The 19,529-nt window shown below is 43.9% G+C and overlaps 1 protein-coding gene across 1 annotated transcript in view; it reads left to right on the top strand.

The window, feature by feature from the left end:
• The window catches only part of CCDC40 (coiled-coil domain 40 molecular ruler complex subunit), a 447,448-nt gene that overhangs the window by 149,710 nt on the left and 278,209 nt on the right, over positions 1-19,529 (top strand). Inside the window, exon 12 of the mRNA XM_069199714.1 lies at positions 1,923-2,166. Within this exon, the coding sequence (XP_069055815.1) occupies positions 1,923-2,166 (244 nt within the window). The remainder of the gene's footprint in view (positions 1-1,922; positions 2,167-19,529) is intronic.

Genomic DNA, 19,529 nt, shown 5'->3' on the forward strand with positions numbered 1-19,529 from the left:
TGACTATTGGTGACTTCAGCAAATCAACTTGATCCAGGACCCTAGTGATGCTATGGGTAGTTTAAACATATCTGTTGTCTGCAAGCTCTGACTAGAAGCACATGCCCTTTACATTTTTAGCTCTCACTAGGACCTTTGACACAAGATGTTATTTATCCCCCACTGGCACATTGATACAAAGATATTGGTTCATCATTGGAGCAGAATTGTAACCTCCCAGAAAGGGATCAAACTAACATAAGGCAAGAAGGGTAAGGTAATTCATTGTTGGCAAAGCGTACCTTCCAATATCTGTTAGTTTTCCCCTCCCTGTTTTCATCTGAGCATTCAGCTTACCTGACAAGTTAGTCCTTTACAACGTTGCTTTCTCCCCACAAACAGAGACAAACAAAATCACCTCACCTGTTAGAAAATGAAATTCTATTCACACCTTAGGCCTTAACCTCAAAGGCGCACAATTGAGTAGAGTTGTTTCTCTTGGATTGTTCATTTTTATTTTTCTCCTTCTAGTGGAACACAATATTTGTTCTGCATATTAAAATGAAACCCCGAGGTTTTTGTCTCCTGAATGACTACGTTGTATGATAAAATGGAAAAAGGTCCCAATTTGTACTTAATCTTACCCCTTCCAGTTCTAGGAATTAGCCCAACAATGCATGACTTTGGGCTGTCCATGCCAATCACACCTGAAGCTGGCATTCTAAAACGTTGTGACATACCCAGAGCTGTGCCATAGCAAATGGGGAAACAGTTACCTTACCCTGTGGGAGGCATGCTATAGACCGGAATCTCTTGTATTGGGATTCACCTTATGGAGGAGGGTAAGTGACATGTATATGTGCTATTTAGGATGTTGAATTAAACAGTTTAAATCTAGGATTGAAAAACAAAATATTTTCTTCAGAAGAAAGTATCCTGGTCCGTCCCCAGCTGCCCCCTGCAACGACCTGCAGCTTTTGCCAGCTTCTATTGCTGTAAGGATTGCATTTTAGTTAAGCAATCTCCAAGGTATTTAAAATTGAGATACACTTGACGTAGGCCCTGACCATAGAGTGTCTGATGCTCCAATGGCCCCATTTTATTTTTCTAGAGCCTTGAAATTAACTACTTTTACTCCAACTGAAGCATTCCCTGAGGTCTATAATATATTTTATGCACCTAAAAAGATGCCATGGCTTCTCAGATAATATTATTCTCGGCTTCCCTTGGCATAAGTCCTTTGAGTTCAAATGATGCTTTGCTCCCTCCAGAAGGATTCTGTAGCCAAAGGTACATTGGTTTCATTTTACTCTTTGCTGTCTTCAGCAGAAGATTGTCTTCTATGGTACTCTCCGGTTCCTGGTAACCTCTGCTTTACTTAGTAGGAGGCTGCATCCAGCACCCTCCTAAAGCTAGATTTTATCTTCTGCCCACAGCAGGAGGCTGCAGTTTATGACTCCATCATATTAATTGTATTCTGTGCCCTTTTTGATTGAAGACCATGCCTGTCTTAACTGCAAGATTTGCCTGCCCCCGCACAGCAGGATACCCTAAATAAGATTCTCTCCGCTTCAAATTATTTTCTGCTCCCCTCAGAATAAGGCTGTATCCTAGTGCACCTGCCAGGATCCATTTTGCCTTAGCTTGAGGCTGTATTTAAGGCACTAATTAGTCCATGTACTCTCTCCTACCTACCAACGAGGCTATAGTTCTTTACACCCTCAAGTAAATATATAGTTTTCTGTTTCCCTCAATCAGATGTTTTTCTCAGGTCTCTCACAGGCTCTTATTTGTCTCTCCTCTTTCCCTCAGTGGACTGTAATAATAGACTGTATTGGCTCCCATAGGCTCATGTTATTCTCTGTTCTGCCCTCTAATGAGCAGGTGGACGTAGAGTAAAGGTTTTTCAACTTTCTAATACTACCTTCTTCTCTCTGTCTTAGTCTAGCTGAACATCAGCTAAAGTCTTATGAGACGGAGATTGAAGGCTACAAGAAGTCGGCCATGAAAGAGGAGGAGAAACATGAACAGCTAACCGTGATCTTGAACCGTGCTGAGAATGATGCTGCAATGACTAAGAAGCTGATTTCCCAAAGCCAAGCTAAGCAGGAGGCCCTGAATGTGGAATACAGCACCTACACCCGTACTTTGCATGAAATTGAGCAGGCCTTCAACAGGGTGACTGTGGTAAGTGTTTGTGCACTAAAACTGGAGCAAGACTGGAAAGGAATATCTGAGTTGAGCCCTCATGCATTATAAGGGGAAGTAGACTATGTAGAGTGACATCTGAGATGAGTCCTCATAAAGCATCATTTATTCATCCATTGATTGTTATTATATTAGAGATGTGTCTACGTGCATTTTGACCCCTAGTGAAGTGTGGATCAGAATGTTGAAGGTGAGTCTTCATGCAGCATGGATAAGAGTGGATTTTACACCATGAAATCTAAAGTGATGCCTTGTGCAGTGCTACAAATAGACCCTAGACATGTATGTCTGAGGTAAACACTTAAATAAGTGTTATGACAGGAGCCAAACCTTAAGCGAGTTAGTTGAATGGTCAAACAACATGTGGGGAGAAAGTGGTGTCTGTGAAAAGCATTAAACAGGACGATTCGGGTGAATATTACCACAGGCAGAATCATTAGTACTGAACTGGAAGCTACGAGTCTGGGAAGAGTAATAATATAAGGTTCCTTTCTACTTGTAGATGGAGGTGGCATTAAATTGTACGTCTGATAGAGACTTCTAGCTGCAGATTCCTTACCTTTGAATTTACCCAGCCGTCAGACTACATCCAGAAACCTTTGCTCCAGCAATACTTGTGCACGAGCCGTCGGGTGGCTCCGTTCAGTTCTGCGTGGCCTCGTTGGCGCTGGATGTGACGTCACGGTCACCTTTATAGGCACCACCCAGGTGCACGGACGTCAGTTTTTTTCGTTTAGCACCGTGTAGTGCAGATCCGGAGAGAGCTACCCCTCTGTCACTTTTAGATAGGCCTTTTTTGACATTTTGTTAAATTTTTTTCGTGTCGTGGATGTCATCCAGGAAGGCAGGGTTCAATTCATGTGGCACCAGTCACTGCGCCATTACTGTTACAGATCCTAACCCCATCTGCCTCTGATGTCTCGAGCATGACCATGACTCGAAGTCGTGCTCAGTCTGCCAGGCCACGGTGCCGGAAACTTTGAGAGAGCGGTCTCTAAAGCTGCTGGCGGCCCGGTAGATGGTGACACCAGCACGCGCAAGTTCTCAGAGATCTCACTCTCGGTTGAGAAGGAGGTCGCATGACCACTCCAGGTGCCTTTGCCTCATCAGGTTCCGTGCCGGTGGCTTTGGCCTCGGCTCCAGTGGGGTCTTATGGATCAGACACCAGATCCGGACCAGCGCTGGATGTACCCAGGCGATTTTCTCCAGTGCCAGTCCTGATGCCGATGACCCTGGCACACTGGTGCCAACCCCATTGTGATTCCAGATTATCCAGAGCCGAAACGGCATTGCACAACACTGATTCATGTGCCAGATCATTGCCTGAGCCTTATTCGTCAAAGCCAGGAATTGGAGAAGATTGGGAGGGTTCACTAGGCCCTTTAAAACACCATTTAGAAAGATCTTTGGACTAGTATGAGGAACTAGGATAGGCCAGTGGACGGGCCACCTCCCTAGATAATGGCTTACTCTCTCCCCCTACTGTGGCTACAGAGGAGGGAGCTTCCTATGCTATGGTGGTGCATAGGGCAGCAGAGATCCTCAACCTTGAACTGCCCTCATTGGCTGTCACGACAAACATCTTGAAGTGCTTCAGCTTGGGGCTTCTACTTTTGAACCCCTACTTCCCTTTAAGAAGGCACTTACAGATGCCTTGCTGGGACATTTGTCCAAGCCCAGCACAGGGACTTCTGTAAAAAAGATGATTGCCCACCTCCATTGTCCCGCACCGGGCGTCCCAAGTTTCCTCGCCAACACCCCACCCCTGAGCGCTTGGTAGTCCAAGCCTCAACTTCCCATGGCAAATTCCCTTCTTCTACCACGAACAGGGAATCCAAGAGGCTGGACCGTCTTGGAAGAAGTTTTCTTCCATCAGCCTGGCACTGAGGTCGGTGCCTACCTTGTGCTTGTTGGGCCATTTCTTGCACACCATTTGTGATACAGTTGTGCAAGTGTTGCTCCAGGTTGCGGAGAAGACCCAGGCCATACACTACCAAGCAGTAAAAGACAGGAGGGCTGCAGCGAAGTTCACCATTAGGTATGGCCTGGATACGACTGATTCATTGGGCAGAGCGGTTGCATCGACGGTGGCCTTACAGCGCCACCCCTGGCTGAGAACATCTGACTTTTCGGTAGATGTCCAGGCAAACCTTATAGACATGCACTTCAATGGGACTCGCTTGTTTGGCGAGAAGGCAGACTCAGCGCTGGAGCGATTCACTTTAAGGACTCTCGAGTTATGGCCAAGTCCTTGGGCCTCTCGACGACTACCCGTCCACCGCCTGCTTTTCGTGGCCATCGAAGGGGTCCAACACTGCATCAGCCCTATGCTAGCCACGGTTCTGTGCATGTTTCCCAAGCTATGCGAGGACGTGGGTGTGGTGTTTTCAGACCTAGAAGGTCTGGGAGGCAGAAGTTGTCTGCCACCCAGCCCCTAGCAGCTGCAGCCTGTCCTCCTCAAATACCGCCAACATTCAAGCGGCTGACGGAGGATCATTATTTGTCTCTGCTCCGAGAGGAAGTTACGGCTCTCTTCAACAGGAGCTTCCTTCATCACTGCAGATATCCTGGAATGCCACGTCTTTGCATTCACATACCCAGAATACTGCTTGCCTTTTCCCTTATTCCTCCCTTTTCAGGAATGTAGTGAAAGCCAGAAGGGGAAAGGAGAAGAGAAACATGTTGGCTGCAATATGAAGTGTGGACCTCTATCATGGTGTGTCATCACCTCACAACCAGCATGGACATCTGTTGTGGTTTGTCGTCACCTCCAAGGTCCTTATCTGCTCTTTGAGTGGGTTGTGGCCTGTGACGGGGACTTGTTCAAAATGGGAATAACAACAACAACAACCAGGGTTGATAAATTTACACCTACTATTTCTTCTGGTCTAGCAAGCTCACCTTTCTTCAGTGTGCATCTATTGTTTCATCCCATGATCCCCCACCTAACTTCTCTGATCTACTCTCATAGCACCTGCAAGTAATATACATTGGAGAGATCAGTAACTCACCAACTTTTTATTCCTGCTCACTTTTGTTAGCCAAATTCCTAGCATCTACCTGTGGAATAATATCTCTTTAGTACTCATGAACTATGTGTCTTGTTGACGAGTGCATCCTCAGTTTCTTGTCATAGGGAAAATGCCTAAATAGTGTCATGTATGTGACCCTTAGTATGGAGCTGGCTCCTGTCATGAATCAAAGAAAATTGAGCCCAACTGAGGTTGTTCATGTCTTTCAGTGCATGATGAGGTCCCTCTTAGGATCACAGAAGCTGCCTAGGGCAGTTGTCCAACAGCTTTCATGGTGTTGTTCTAAGAATGATGCATATACTATGTGGAAGACCCATGCATGTGCTGTTTATCAAGATTTAAGTGTTTTGTGCTAATATCAAAAAGTCTGTTCTGCATAGGCATGCATCTGTTGTACTTCTCCTGTTCATGTATTGTCTTTGATACCAGTGGCGCAGGAGCCGAACGATCTGTTTGTTCCATCCTGGAAGACAGATCTTTTGGGCAGCACTTGCTATGTTAAGGGTGCGGCCTAAATTGCCACTCAGACCCACAATGTCTGCCTAACATGAGCCTGAACTGGAACGCTTGCAGACGGCCCCCTTCGAAAGAGTGACAGTGATGTCTTGTGGGACTGCAATTCTTGGGGTCCTACTGATGTTCTGAATTTACACCTTTCTTTGCACTGATATAGTTCTACTCCCAAGTGCCTACAGGGTTGACTTTGCCATTGACTCTGCTCTCAATCCTTTGATTCGTGCTGTGGGCTTGCTGCATTGTTACATTGCTTGTATGTTGGTTCTTTGCTTGTGTTCTACTGCAGACATTCCCCCTTGGGTTCAAAGCAGCCCCTTTGCTGGTGTAGGCAGTGTTGCTATGCAATAAATATTAAACAAGGTACAGGAAATCAACAAACCAAGCCTTCATCTGGTCCCATTCTCAACCCGCCTGGTTCTACCTAAATTGCTGACATCTCTGTTATTGAAAATAATGACCATGTGGTTATCTTTCCAATTGATGGGAATGCCTGCACCAAAGTCAGAACTGCAGTCATACCTTCTCTAGAATATGTCACAATAAAACATTTGCAGGGGAACCCACCTAAAGCTGCTGACTCCTCGCGTACAAGCCAGACCCCCTGCAATACCCTAACAAGTGATTGCTAATGGTTTGTATATGTCAGATTCCATCCTGGCTTTTAATTTATTGTGATCTACTGTTTCACATAAAATATCAGAGATGCTAGATGATAGGTCTACAGATCTGAGAAATGCAGACCCTCTAGCGACTTTACAGCCTTCAAAACTAAAAGGTTAATTTCAGGTTAATTTCTCTGGACAAATATGATAGTAGAGTTTGTCTGGGGCTTCAGCACCCCGGGGAAGGAGAGTCTGAGTATCAGAACTGTATGTTGGAGATATACCTGTTTTGGTATAGAGCTCATTTTAAGATATCATTCTGTAATAGATGATCATATTTATGATCCTGCAAACTGGATTCCCTGAACCATATCTCTTTGACCAGTTGTTTCAGACAGTGGTTCAGTAGCCAACCTATAGAGCAGCAGGGGATAGAAACACTTCTGTTGAGTGTACTCACAGTAAGACAAAATAGTGCCTTTGGTAAGTATGAATGCAGTGGGTGGTATTCTTATAAATGGCATGAACCATTTGGAAAAAAGTCTTAATGGGAAAAGCCTCTAGGATACAGAAAAGATAATTGTTTTGGAATTGTTCAGACACTTTTCAACATCTATGGAATTGATGATATTAGTTGTCATAAGATGGGCAGCTATATGGTCAAGAAGGCACCTGTTGTATGTAGAATATGTCTGCCTCATCTTAGCAGACTAGGGTGGGTAGCTGTAGGTTCAGGTTTGTAGCTAAATTTGTATCTACATAATTAACAAAGGCATAACCACACTGAGTGGAATTGTGTCCTTGCTACCGGAGTTCCCAGCACTGAAAGAAGGATCTTCCAGACACTCCAGCCTTGTGTATGACCAGTCTTAGGTTATGTGCATCAGCTGATTATAAAAATCTGTAAGGAACACTACAGTTTGCCTTTTTGCACACCTTTTTGAGTGCATTCAGGAAAAGGGGGTTCTTCACAGAAGTCCCTGTAGAACATTTAAAATCTAGCATTTATGGCAGAGGGGATGGTTGTTACAAGCATATCCTTTTGCGAAATTGCCATATTCTCTGCATTTAGGTAAATAAGCTAAGAGCCAGAAACATTCATATTTTTCCCCAAAGAACCACTGGCTGGTACAATGAAAGCTTTGTTAGATGTATCTGTTACACTTCTTAAGAATTTGCAGCCTCTCCCCATTCTTATGGGTTCTTTTGGCACATTTTGAGGTCAGCCCTGGCTCAATGAGTGTTTGGTCTTCTTCCACAAAATAATTAACTTTAGTCTGCTAGAGTGATCTGCAGAGCTCCTTGGCTACAGACTTCTAGGTAGCCATTGTCCCATATCAGTAGATAGCTCATTGTCAAATTAAAATCCCATTATTTTAGACACTTGGACAAGGTTTCTGTGAACTCGGGGTATTTTATTGTTGCTAAATTAAGACAAAAGCTTGAGTTGGATGGAAAGGTTCAAAGGACTCCTGGTCACAAATAGTGTCAAGGAGTATACAACATTGTTTCAAAACAAATTCCACTTGATTATGGGCAAACCAAAGGTCTGGCCTTCTATATTCTTGTATTAGTTTGGGGAAGGGAGTTTAATTGCAGCTTTGGAATATGCATTGGTCCTTCCTTCAAGAATAACAAATCAACTTAGAAATGTGTCTTGGTGCTCCTGCTGCACAGCCTTCTTGACTCTATCCCATCTGTAGTTTAATGCAACATAGAAGTCTCCTTTGATGGTATTGAGACTTACTTGCTCACCACCCACACTAAGAGTCACTACAGAAAATTGTGGCTCCTCCTCCACAAATGTAAAACACCCATAATCAAGGTGTCAGTCCCCAAAATGGAATTCTTGACAATTACCAATTTTTCCGTTTGCATTTCAGAGAGAACAAACACTTGTAGGGCAAGTGTGTTACAATCAATACTTGTATGCAACTTTTTGTAGATGAGTTTGCAGAATTGTGTAACTGCCCACCTCTCACTTCTGAAGGAACAAGTTGGGTCTTTTGGAGTATGGCAACACCCACTGTAAGGTCACCTTGGTAGGTCAGGAGTCTGATATTTGCTAGCATTTCCCAGCCTCATATTTTCTAAGAGTGATATATTTTTTCATTGAATGGTTTATTCTAGTGGCTTGCATCCCACGAGCAGACATACTTAAAGCATAAATCCCACTCCTGGATCTAACACATAAAACTGGTGATTTTGAAACATACTATAGCTTTAGAAAATCAGATACATCTGGTAAGTCACTGATAAGGAGATTTCAGTGTTTTCTTTTTGAACATTCTAGTTAGGAACCCATGATGGAGAAGTAGAGGTTCTGCATCATAGGTTTCTCATTAACAGTCGTAGAAGTAGAATGTTCCAGCCAATGTGTGGGGACCCTGGAACACTTCTTTTCCTCTTTTCCACAGTATACTAGAAAAAAATCTTCATTGGAGCTAGGCATTTCAGTCATTCATATGTCACCTCCATCGAGGTGCGCAAGACGTCTTTCACTGAGCTTTTCTCACTGAGTATCCAGGTTAGGGAACAGCAAAACAGCTGCATTGTAGCACCAGGCTGAAAAATGTAAATGTTAATGCTTCAGGTTAGAAACATGTGCAAACCTGTATTTCAGTACAAAAAATGAAGAGAAATAATGTTATGTTATGTGTATTTGTACAGCAATCACCTGCACCTGCAAGGGTATCTTGAGGCTGAACAGGTGCAAGAACCACGCCTCGAAGGACAAGAGGGATTACTCAGATAGCCAGTTTTTTTGCAGGATTCAAGAAGACAGAAGGCTTTGATGTGTTGTGGGAGGCAGTGCCATGCTTTAGGAGCGATGTATAAGAAGGCTCGACCTTTGTCTGTGTTTCTGTGTATGCATGGGTGCGAGTAGGAGTCTGGCTGAGTGGAAGTATATGGATGGTTGATGGGAGGAGGTGTGATTGTTCAGGTAGGCTTTGTCTTTGTTGTGTAGTGCTCTGCATGTGTGGATGAGAAGTCTGAACTGAGCGCACTTGTGTATTGGGATCCAGTAGAGCTCTCTCAGGTGTGGTGTAGTTTGATGTGAGTCCTGTTTGGAAGACTGAGGATGAACCCCTGAATGTCCATTGGTGATGGTTGTTCTTTTGTTGCTCGGAAGACATTTGAAGATCTTCCTCAGCATCCTCAGGGTGTGGAAGTAGGATGCTGTGGCAAATTTGACTTGTGCTCGGACAGGGACGTTGAGACCCTGCAATAATGTGTTTTAGACATCTGTTGATTGTTTGTCTCTCCTGTGCTTGTATTACATGGTGAAATGTCCTGAGCTTACTGATGACACTATATTGAGTGCCTTGTTTGTTGTCAAGACTGTACTGTTGCTTTGGTTTTTGTTTTGTGTTTTGCAGCATAACAAATGAAGAGAAAAAAAACGTTGACTTGTGCGGACATGTCCAGCTTGTTGTCAGTGATGCTCCCAAGGTTCTTGGTGTGGGAGCTGGGGGTGGGTGTTAGTCCGAGGTGGGCCGGCCACCAATTGGAGTCCCAAGGTGAAGTGTTTTTCTTAATATCACTACTTCTGTCTTGTCTGTGTTGATTTTGAGACAATTGCACTTCATCCAAGAGACGATTTGGTCATGCAGGCAGTGAACGTGTTCCCTTTGTTGAGGATTTTGTCCAAGAGCAACAGTATGAGTTTTGTATCATCGGCATATAGGAGGATGTTCATGTCGTGGGTGTGAATGACATTGGCTAGTGCAGTCATGTGTGTTAAAGAGGACAGGGCTGACATATGCATCTTAAGGCGCTTTGTAGTTGAGTTTTCGGGGTTCCGAGGTGTATGGTGTTTGGCTGGCCATTTCAGTTCTTTCCATCAGAAAGGAGCATATCTCTCTGATTAGAATGATGTATGATACCGTGTTGAAGCCCAGCAAAAGGTCCAGTAGAATGTGGGAGGTAGTCTTGTCTGTCCAGGATCATGTGGAAGTCATCTGTTGCAGCGATGAGCTGCTTCTGTGATGTGATTGGATCTCAGTCTGGACTGTGTGGTGTCGAGGACCTAGACGGTAACAAAGTAGTCATTGAAATGTCTATTAATGAGTTTCTCTAAAACCTTACATGGATGCAGGAGGAGTGAGATCGGTCTATAGTTGGTGAGCATGCCTGGCCAAGCAGAGGGTTTCTTGAGCAAGTCTGTGACAGCGGAGTGTTTCCAAGCTTTCGGGAATTTGGCTGAGTCAATGGATGCACTGAGGCTTAGAGTAAGGGTTTCACTGATGGGGTGAGTCCCTTGTTGAAGTCATGATAGGAAAAGAGGTCTGAAAGGGCCCCTGAATGCATGGATTTCATTCTAGCAGCGATCTTGTCTATGGTGATGTAAAGGCACCTGGTCACAGGCCATTCTTGGTCCGAGATGGATAGACTTGCTGTAAGGCCAGAGGGGTCCAGTTTGGAGTTGGAGTTGCTGTACATGTACGTGATCCTGTTGCAGAAGAATTCTGAGAAGTTGTTGCAGAAGTCTTGATATGGGTGAAGTTGTTATCAGTGGCTACAGACATGGCAAAATCTGTGACAGTGGTGAAGATTTCCTTGCTGCTTCTGGTGCCGGCATTGATGCAGTCTGCGAGGGCTGTGTGCTTGGTCTTCTGGATTTGTTGGTATGTAACAACGCAAGGCAGATTTGACGACAGCTTTGTTTGTAGAGTCTTGACTCATTCTCTACTTGTGCTCCAAATGCTTACAGTGCTATTTTGTCAGCCTGAGTTTTTTTGTGTACCATCTGGCTTTTGTTTGTGTTTGTGTTGGATCAAGCGGTGATCCACTCGTTGAAGTTTTTGATGTCTTTCGTCAGGCTGGTGGTGGGTTCAGGTCGGTGTGAGGAGTGGGCAGAAGCCCAGTCCGGGGATGTTTTTCCAGAAGCGGTGGGCAGATCCAGAGGTGGTGGATCTTCCGTGGTTCAGGACGGGGGTGTTCAAGCTGATGGTGATAGGCAGTGGTTTGTCAACAGGGATGTTGTTATAGGAGGAAGACATTGGATCTAGGGGATGTCTGGCAGCATAGGTGGAACCGGTGACTACTGGTGAGGCTGCGATTCCTGAGATTTTCAAGGAGGGCGACCCAGCAATGATATGTAACTTGAAGGTGAGGTGCTCTATGTAGCAGTGTCCGTGGTGTTGGTGCAGCTGATGTTATTGCTAATGCCTGCTAAATTAAGGTGCGCTAGTTCAAAGAGAGTACATTGCTCCTTTAGGGGCTTAGCAGCTTCCCTCTCCCATTATGCACTGGGCTGGCAGTTTACCACACAGCACAGTTCTTTTTTCTGGCTCATACTGACTGGATCTTGAAATGCATCAAGGAGACTTTCTCCCAAGTTATTGAGGTTTTTTTCTCTAGAGTCATTTATGTTTGACTTCACTCAATGACTTTCAGGTCACTTCAGCTAATCCATCTGTTTTCCCACATTTGTGAGATAATATTTACTCACAATGCCTTCACTTTTTGCAAAGTGCCTTTTCGGTGAGAGGCAAAAGTCTGCTACAGATCTCCACTTGGTCTGTGTAGTGTGTCACACATTTGTTAAAATCTTATGGTTTCTGTCAGAAGATGTTAAAAAGCCATAAAAGCACCCTTACCATCCTATTCCCTTACCCACATCTAGTCCCTAAAAAGACCCTCACCACCGAATTCCCTTACCCACCCCTAAACCCTAAAAACACCCTTACTTCCCATTTCTTAGCCACTGGTAAACCCTAAAACCATATATATATATATATATATATATATATATATATATATAAATAAATATATATATATATATATATGTAAATATATATATTGCCAAGCAAAAGGTCAGGATGACCATCTCAGCGGCGCACTCAGCTGCTGGTGCTGGTGACGGAGGAGACCACCCTCAAAATATTTATGTATCCAAAAGAATTGTTCACCGCACTCCAAAGAATCCTTTATAGTGTTTATTGTTCAAACAAACAGCAATGACCACTGCTTTTCAACTCCACGTGAGTTTTGTTCAAGGACGCTTTTGAACAGCAATAGAGCTCGAATCACTGGACAAAAATACACCACATTTGGCAGAAAGGTAGCACTTGGTCAAGAAAGCGACCTTTTTGTTATTTGGTGTAAATCCGTTCATGAAATCTGATTGGCTGCCAACACTTCAAAAAGGAATTGTTGGCAGCCATCTTGGGACTCGGCTTTGTGTGTGTAGGAAAACAGATGAAAACATTTCTCCCGCAATCAGGGAGCTGCTACTTCAAGCAGCTCCCCACTTGTGGGAGCAATGCTGGCTCCCGCGGGATGCCAAGCGCTGGTTCGGACCGTGGGGACCTTGAGGCTCCCCCCACGGACCGGTCACTTTCTCTCCCTCTCTCTTCCATCCCATAATGGGATGGATGAGAGAGAGGGAGATTTTTATTGCAATGATCTCTCCATACAATGACTTCAAAGAGTCAGACTAGGAAGAGGTTTGGCACAAATGGTATAGTTAAGTTTGGATAGACAGCAAACAATGGTCACTTCTGGCTTAGTGAAAAAGCTCTAGGACTGTCACTCAGTAGGCTGAAGGTTCAAATCATTGTATCTCATGGCAGTGTGTCTGGAAAATAAACAGTGTTTTGACTGGTAAACATTCCTAGTGATGTAACATTGAAGTCTTTTTTTTTTCAAAATCTTTGGGTTCATTGTCATAGCTAACTCTGGACACCAGATGCTAAGGGGTCACTTTTGGCATAGTAGTTAAGGTCTCAGACTGTACACTAAAGGTTGAGGGTTCAAGTATATGTGTGTCTGTGGTCATTTTCCTGGGTCCCCAGTGCTGAAATCGGCCAGGGTAGGGGGACTATGTTGCTCCCCCCCAAAAAACAAATATTTAGAAGCCTGGGCTTTGGGATGTGGGGTTTCCGAGCTGAAATTGACTAGAGGAAGGGGATCACATTAACCTGTGGCCAACCCACGCTACGCACGGCCAAACTGTGCATGGGGAAAGGTTGGGGATTTACGGGGCCTGGCCGCAAGACCTGGCTGAAGGCCGTGTGCAGCGGTGGTTGGATTAACATATATAATGAAAATTACTTTACACAAAAAAAAAAAAAACATAGAAATTCACTGAAAAAAACAAAGGTTACATGGACGTTATAGTTATGAAATAGAATTTAAAAAACATAGCAATTCACTTAAAAAAACAAAGGTTACATGGACATTATAGTTTGGCTAACATTTTAACCATACAAAACCATAGAAATTCATCTGTTATAGTTTGTTATCTCAAGTAACTATAACTCGTGCCCTAAGGTAACTATAGCTCACACATGAGATTGTTAGGGAGTATGACCCCTCATCCACTACTATATCCCAGCCGCATTTTCCCACTGTCGTGCCTTTCAATACGCTCCTGGTTATTTGTGTTGGGTGAGGGTGTAACAGAACATATGGATATTTCATTGATGAGGCTTTACGCAGTTCAGTCTCCCTTTCAGCGAGATGTTTTTTTCTGCCCTCACTGCGTCTCCCCTATCTTCCATACTGTAGTGGTAACTTCACCCTTTGAGTCTAAAGTTGAGGGAATCGAACCTCACCCACAGAAGATGCTCCAAAGTTAGTTGCCTCAGTGAGGAAATGTGGCCAAACAGCTGCAGAAGGTTTCTTCTATTGAGCATGTCATGGAGGCCTTTAGGGCAGTAATGGGGTATGAAGACCAGCTCTGGATAGTCACGCCATTGCTCCTCTCATGCAGGCTGAATGGTAAGCTGTTGGTGTCCGAAATAGACAGACGGCTGCCATCTGCGGGTCTGCGAGTGTTTGACAGGGTTGCAATTGAATGAAGGACCTCTGATCTCACTCTCATAATGAAGGCTGGTTAATGCATCTAAGCAGTTGTTGTTCAACTGTGTTCCCGTGTTCACAGCACAAACTGGGGCTTGTCTGCGAGGGTTCGACTGAGCTGCGGTTCAATGTTGGGCCCGTAGTCTCACCTCCAAAGTTAATGCTGAGTAGTGCATCTAAACAATTAATGTCTGACTGGGTGTCCTTGTCCACAATACATCTAGAAGCACGAGGGAGCAACACTGGACTGTTCACCTTTGCTCCCTGCATTGCAAGGACAGACCGTGGCCCAACTGCTATATCTCCAGGATGATCCGCAGTTGGTAGTTTAGAAGATGGCACGCTCGATGCATCCGGTTCCAGGGCTTCACTGATAAAAATGCTTCTCAATTTGCTTCTTGTGTTGTGAAGGAATGGGCTGCCCTTCTTTAACAGTGTTGGCAGAAACCACTGGAGGCCAGGTTGTTGACTTAGTAGTTTGAAGAAATATGGGGAAAAGATTTGTTGAACTCGGCCCCACCTGTGTATTGGTTGAATTGGATATCTTGTGCATCGACGAGTTCTGTTACGATAATCTTTGTTTCTTTGTCTGTTTCTTCAGTCTTTTTTTGCCCTTGTTTCTAGGTTAGTTACCAATGGAGGGTCGGGTTCTATCAGGTTTACAGAAACCTCATGTTGCTCTTTTGTTCCTGCAGGTGCTATGATGGTCTAGCTTCATGTCGACTTGGTGTTTGATGGAGAGAGAGAGGAGACCAGGCGTTTGACTTAGGGAGTTCCATGACTCGTTTGCAACTTCATAATCAGTAGCTGGGGTTCCCTCCAGCAGGCCTGATGCGAGATTCGGTGGCGTAAGAGACTGACACACATTAAGAATCGCTTCCTGGTACTTAGGCTCAGTGCTTAATACATTGCCCTTGGCGGTTTCCACTAAGACACCTAAAATCTCTGGTAGAGAGTTTAGCTTATCTATAACAGGAGAGCATGGGCAAGGTTTTTCCTTCCCTAGTACCCTCATTTGAGCCTCCAGGCTATTTAATTTGACCCCTAGTTCTGCCAGTTGATTTGCCAATGATTGGATCAGGTTGATCTGAAGTGCCATCTTATTTAAATGCCAGAGCAGCACCCTGCCAATTGTGTCCTGCGATGCACTTATTGCAGCCATCGAAGGGCTATTGGATATAAGCCGATAGTCAGAGCAGGGCTGTAAACCCTTTCTGCAAAGCCCCTTCCCAATATTGGAATTTGGCCTTGTGTCTCATTTGTTTTGGCCTCAGTAGTACAAAGGAAGTGATCCAACAGACTACTCTATTCCCTCCTAGCCATAATTGGCATATTGTTTGAAGGGGATAGTTTTTCTCCACTCTTCTGCATTGTTGCTGGTGGACTAGCCAGCTTTGGGATTGGATGAACTTGGGCGGATAGTGTCACCAGGTTTCAGCAAAGTTGTCATTGTTACTGGAACTCCACTGGCAGCCTGAATAGTTGATAATATAGGGCTGGTTCCCAATTGCTTCTCTGTGGCACTATCACTCTTGTAGGCTACAGCTGCTGTTGATGAAGTGTATGATTGTGACAGTAACTGTTACTGACTGCTCTGCACCGACCGTTGGACATGATGGTGATCTATGGGTTTTTATCCCACATTCTGACTATATTTTGAGCTTAGAGTACTAGTATGAAGACTGCGGAATGGGCTGGCGGTAGACCCAGCACTTTATGTTGCAATACTAGTAGCTGCACCCTCTGGAGCAATGTCTATGTCATTGTCAATAGCTTTGTGGAACAGTTACTGTATCGTGCCCTTTGAGAATATTATTTTCATCGTTGGGGAGCTGTTGGAACGTTTCCTGATCGCCAACGATTCCTCAAAATTAGGGGACGCAGTGTGTACGAAAAGCGAGGACAGAGGAGACGGGTCCTCCACCATTTCTGTTATCATTTCGGCCTTTTCGCCTTTGATTAGACTTGTCTAAATTTCATTAGATTTAAATTGTTTATTGTCCTGGACTTCTGCCTTGATATTACAGACAAATGATTTGACTTGGGGTATCCTATGTCCGGTCTACTGGCTTGCTACTACAGGCTGCTACAGGCATGCGATCTGGTCGGACCTAGACCATCCAGACCCCCCAGTCAACATAATGTTCTGCGTTGAGCCCCTTGGTGATAAGTTTTCTCAGGGCTAAGCAGGATGATGGGCCATGAGGATCAAGCAAGCTGATGTGCCTGAGCAAGAGTCTTTCCTGACAGCACTGCCACTCCTGCACCGGGGCCGGACGTTTACCAGGGGAGCCAGGAGGGGGCACGCTGAAAACCACAAGGTCAGTTGCTGCAGGACACTCATTGGTCCCCTTCTCTCCCCAGAGAGGTGTACGTTTACAGGAGACACTGCAGGATTGGGAAGGGCGGAATGCGCAGAAAATGGAGGGAAGCACACCTGAGCCGCAAGCTGCACATGACCTAGTCGGGCCACCTCCACAGACCTTGGGGCTCAGCTGATGCAATGGGACTGAGCCCATACTACCCACACTGCCCACTTTCCCCACTGTGCCCTTGTTTCCCCTCATTCATGGGCCCGACTTCGGCTTATTCCATGTGCTGCCTCCAATATAACTTCTCTGAAAAAAATGATGGTTCTTACGAGTTAATATCCCAAATCAAGGAGCAGATTGAGTTCCTAGGGTAATACTTTTTTGTCAATTAGCTAACAGAGTTTAAAATTTAACCAGGCAAGCCTTAAACCAAACAAGGAAAATAATGTATTTGCAATTCATTTATTCATTGCATACTGTAGTAATGTACATTGTATACTTAGTATAAAAATAGTCTCTTCATATTTTGTAAAAGATTTTTTAATGAAGAGCCCGTGCTCACATTTGTAGTGAAAAAAGGTGCAGTGAGAAGTGATGGAAAATTATATAAGAAAACATGCATCATATATACAAAGAAGACCTATGTCTCTGTTGCAGTTCTTTATATAATGTAAATGGAGTCTGTATGAGTCTCTTGTCGATGACATTTCGACCTTTGGTACTGTCAGACCATCATCAGGAAGGTTTGTGCACACCCAGTATCTAAAACTGAAAAACAATTGTGTAAAAATCTAAAAAAAAAAAAAAAACTGGAATTTATAACTGAAATTAGATTTAAAGAGGAAATGAGGCTTGCCTTGAGAGAAGATGTAAGGTACTCAGTTCCAAACACTTAATAGGCAAAGGGACGTCTGACTGGCCTTTAGGTGTAATTTTCCATATTGGTTTTAAAGGGTCTAATTAAAGGGACTTCTGTGAATATTTGTTATTAAGAACAGTATACACACAAATATCCCATAATTCAAAGAGGGTTTGTGTCATAGCACGCCTGTATTGTAAAACGCTAATAAGAGATAGAAAGTCTATTAACACTGGGGATGCTCCACAATTAAGGAATACAACCATATATTCTTGAGCAAGTATAGAGGAAGGTCTATTTACCACAGATTTGTATAAATTGGCCATAGAGTGCAATCTCTTAGTTATGTGTCAGGAGCCTATCAGGTTTATGCAGTGGGGCATACCATATGTAAAGTTACTCAAGAAAGATTGCATTCCTACATGTGTTGTTAAATTGCAGGAATTCCAAAGCTTAGACTAAAGCAAGAGGAGTAATCAACAATTATACAAGGGCAGTTGATGGCCTGAAAAAATAGCTACTGGAAAGTCTCAGTGCTGTCTGAAAATAAGAAAGCGTCTGTGTCAAATAGGGGCCCATGTGTGGTTATAATGGCTCAGAAATATAGTGAGTGTTAACTTAATCTCACCTGATGGGCATTTTTTTTGTGGCCCAAAGGCCAGTGAATGGTGAGGAGCAACTTCTCAGGATAGTGGGCTGGCGTCTTACCACATGCCACCACCAACAAAATGTCAGTTTAAATTAGAAAGGAACTGGAAGTCGGGTTAAGTGAGGCTTTCCGAGGCTGCCCTGCCACCCTCAATGTGCATGCGCCTGAGATAACTGTCCTTTAGGGTCTACCTCAGGGCTACACCATTAAACTTAGTGCACATAGGTACATACATGGCGGCCATGTTGAAATGGGGATAGTTGTTATATAGGAATGTTTTCAAAATTACAAGTAGACTAAGTTATTAAAAATATGTGCAAAGTAACCAATTGATTCATACACAATGAATTAGTCAAAATACAGTAACCCATACTCAGTAAGGAGCGATGGCTGAAGCTTTACTGTCAAAACTACTGGGCATGCACTTAATTCCAAGTAAGGGGATTACTCTTCTAATTCAACGTAACGGATGCGCCGCTCATGATCAATGAATGTATTTAATTTGAGGTCATAACTTGCAGTATTAAAGGATTCTTATTCCCAAATTTAAATAATAAGCTATTCAAGAAAAAGAAAGCTAATTTACGGATTAGTGTACCACTGACCCTAGCGCATTTGTGCACTCAGTACAAGAAAGCATAGTGATATACATGAGTCTAGGCCCTTATTAAAACAATTGCATCACCCTGTTGTACTAATGACCAACTTGATCCTGAAAAGCCATATATAAACAATAAGGTATGAATCAATCTTTCATATTTGGGTACATGCCTCACAAACTAATGTGAATAATATGTAACTCCAGAGAAAATAAAAGGATGCATAATGGTATACATGAGATTGGGCCCTTATTTAAATTATAGCACCAAGCCATTGTGCTCATGTCCAACTTGATCCTAAAAAAACATATGTATTCAGTAAGGTATGAATTAATCTTATGTAGTAGGGTACATGCCTCACAGACTGATGTGAATAACATCTAACTTCCGGGGGAGGCAGGAGATTTTTTTTCCTCAGGAAGGGGGCTTTCAATACACGTACTAGTAGCAGTCCTGGGCCACTACCTTGTATCAAGAACTTACACTTGACATAGAAACTAACTTTGACCCATACTTTTCACAAGTGACAATATTTAACACATCTGTATCCTCACAAATACATCATGGATAAAGGATATCAGTACATAGAAACACATATCTGTACATGCCAATCTTTTTGCTTCAGCAGTTTGGCATGTATGTAAAGACATTCTAAATGACGTTGTTCCACTCATCTTGTGTGTTTAGACCTTTTGATGTGGACTGACAACAATTTACCTCAACCTCTACCTCTCCTGCCTGACTTCTGTGATGACAGGACGTCTAGCGGTGAAGGCTGGCGTCTCCTCCTCTAGCTCCGGAGGCTACGTGCACTGTTGCTTTTGGGACTTGAGTCTTTCAAGACCCCCAATAGCCTCAGCATACATGGGGGGTAGCGATGACAGGAGGGGAAGCTTGCTGCCATCTTGCCCGCCACCTTGCCTTGCTCCTTGCCTAGTCTATGCCTCCTGCCGTCCTCCCCTCA

The sequence above is a fragment of the Pleurodeles waltl genome, chromosome 7, assembly GCF_031143425.1.
Source record: "Pleurodeles waltl isolate 20211129_DDA chromosome 7, aPleWal1.hap1.20221129, whole genome shotgun sequence".
NCBI classification, from domain to species: domain Eukaryota; kingdom Metazoa; phylum Chordata; class Amphibia; order Caudata; family Salamandridae; genus Pleurodeles; species Pleurodeles waltl.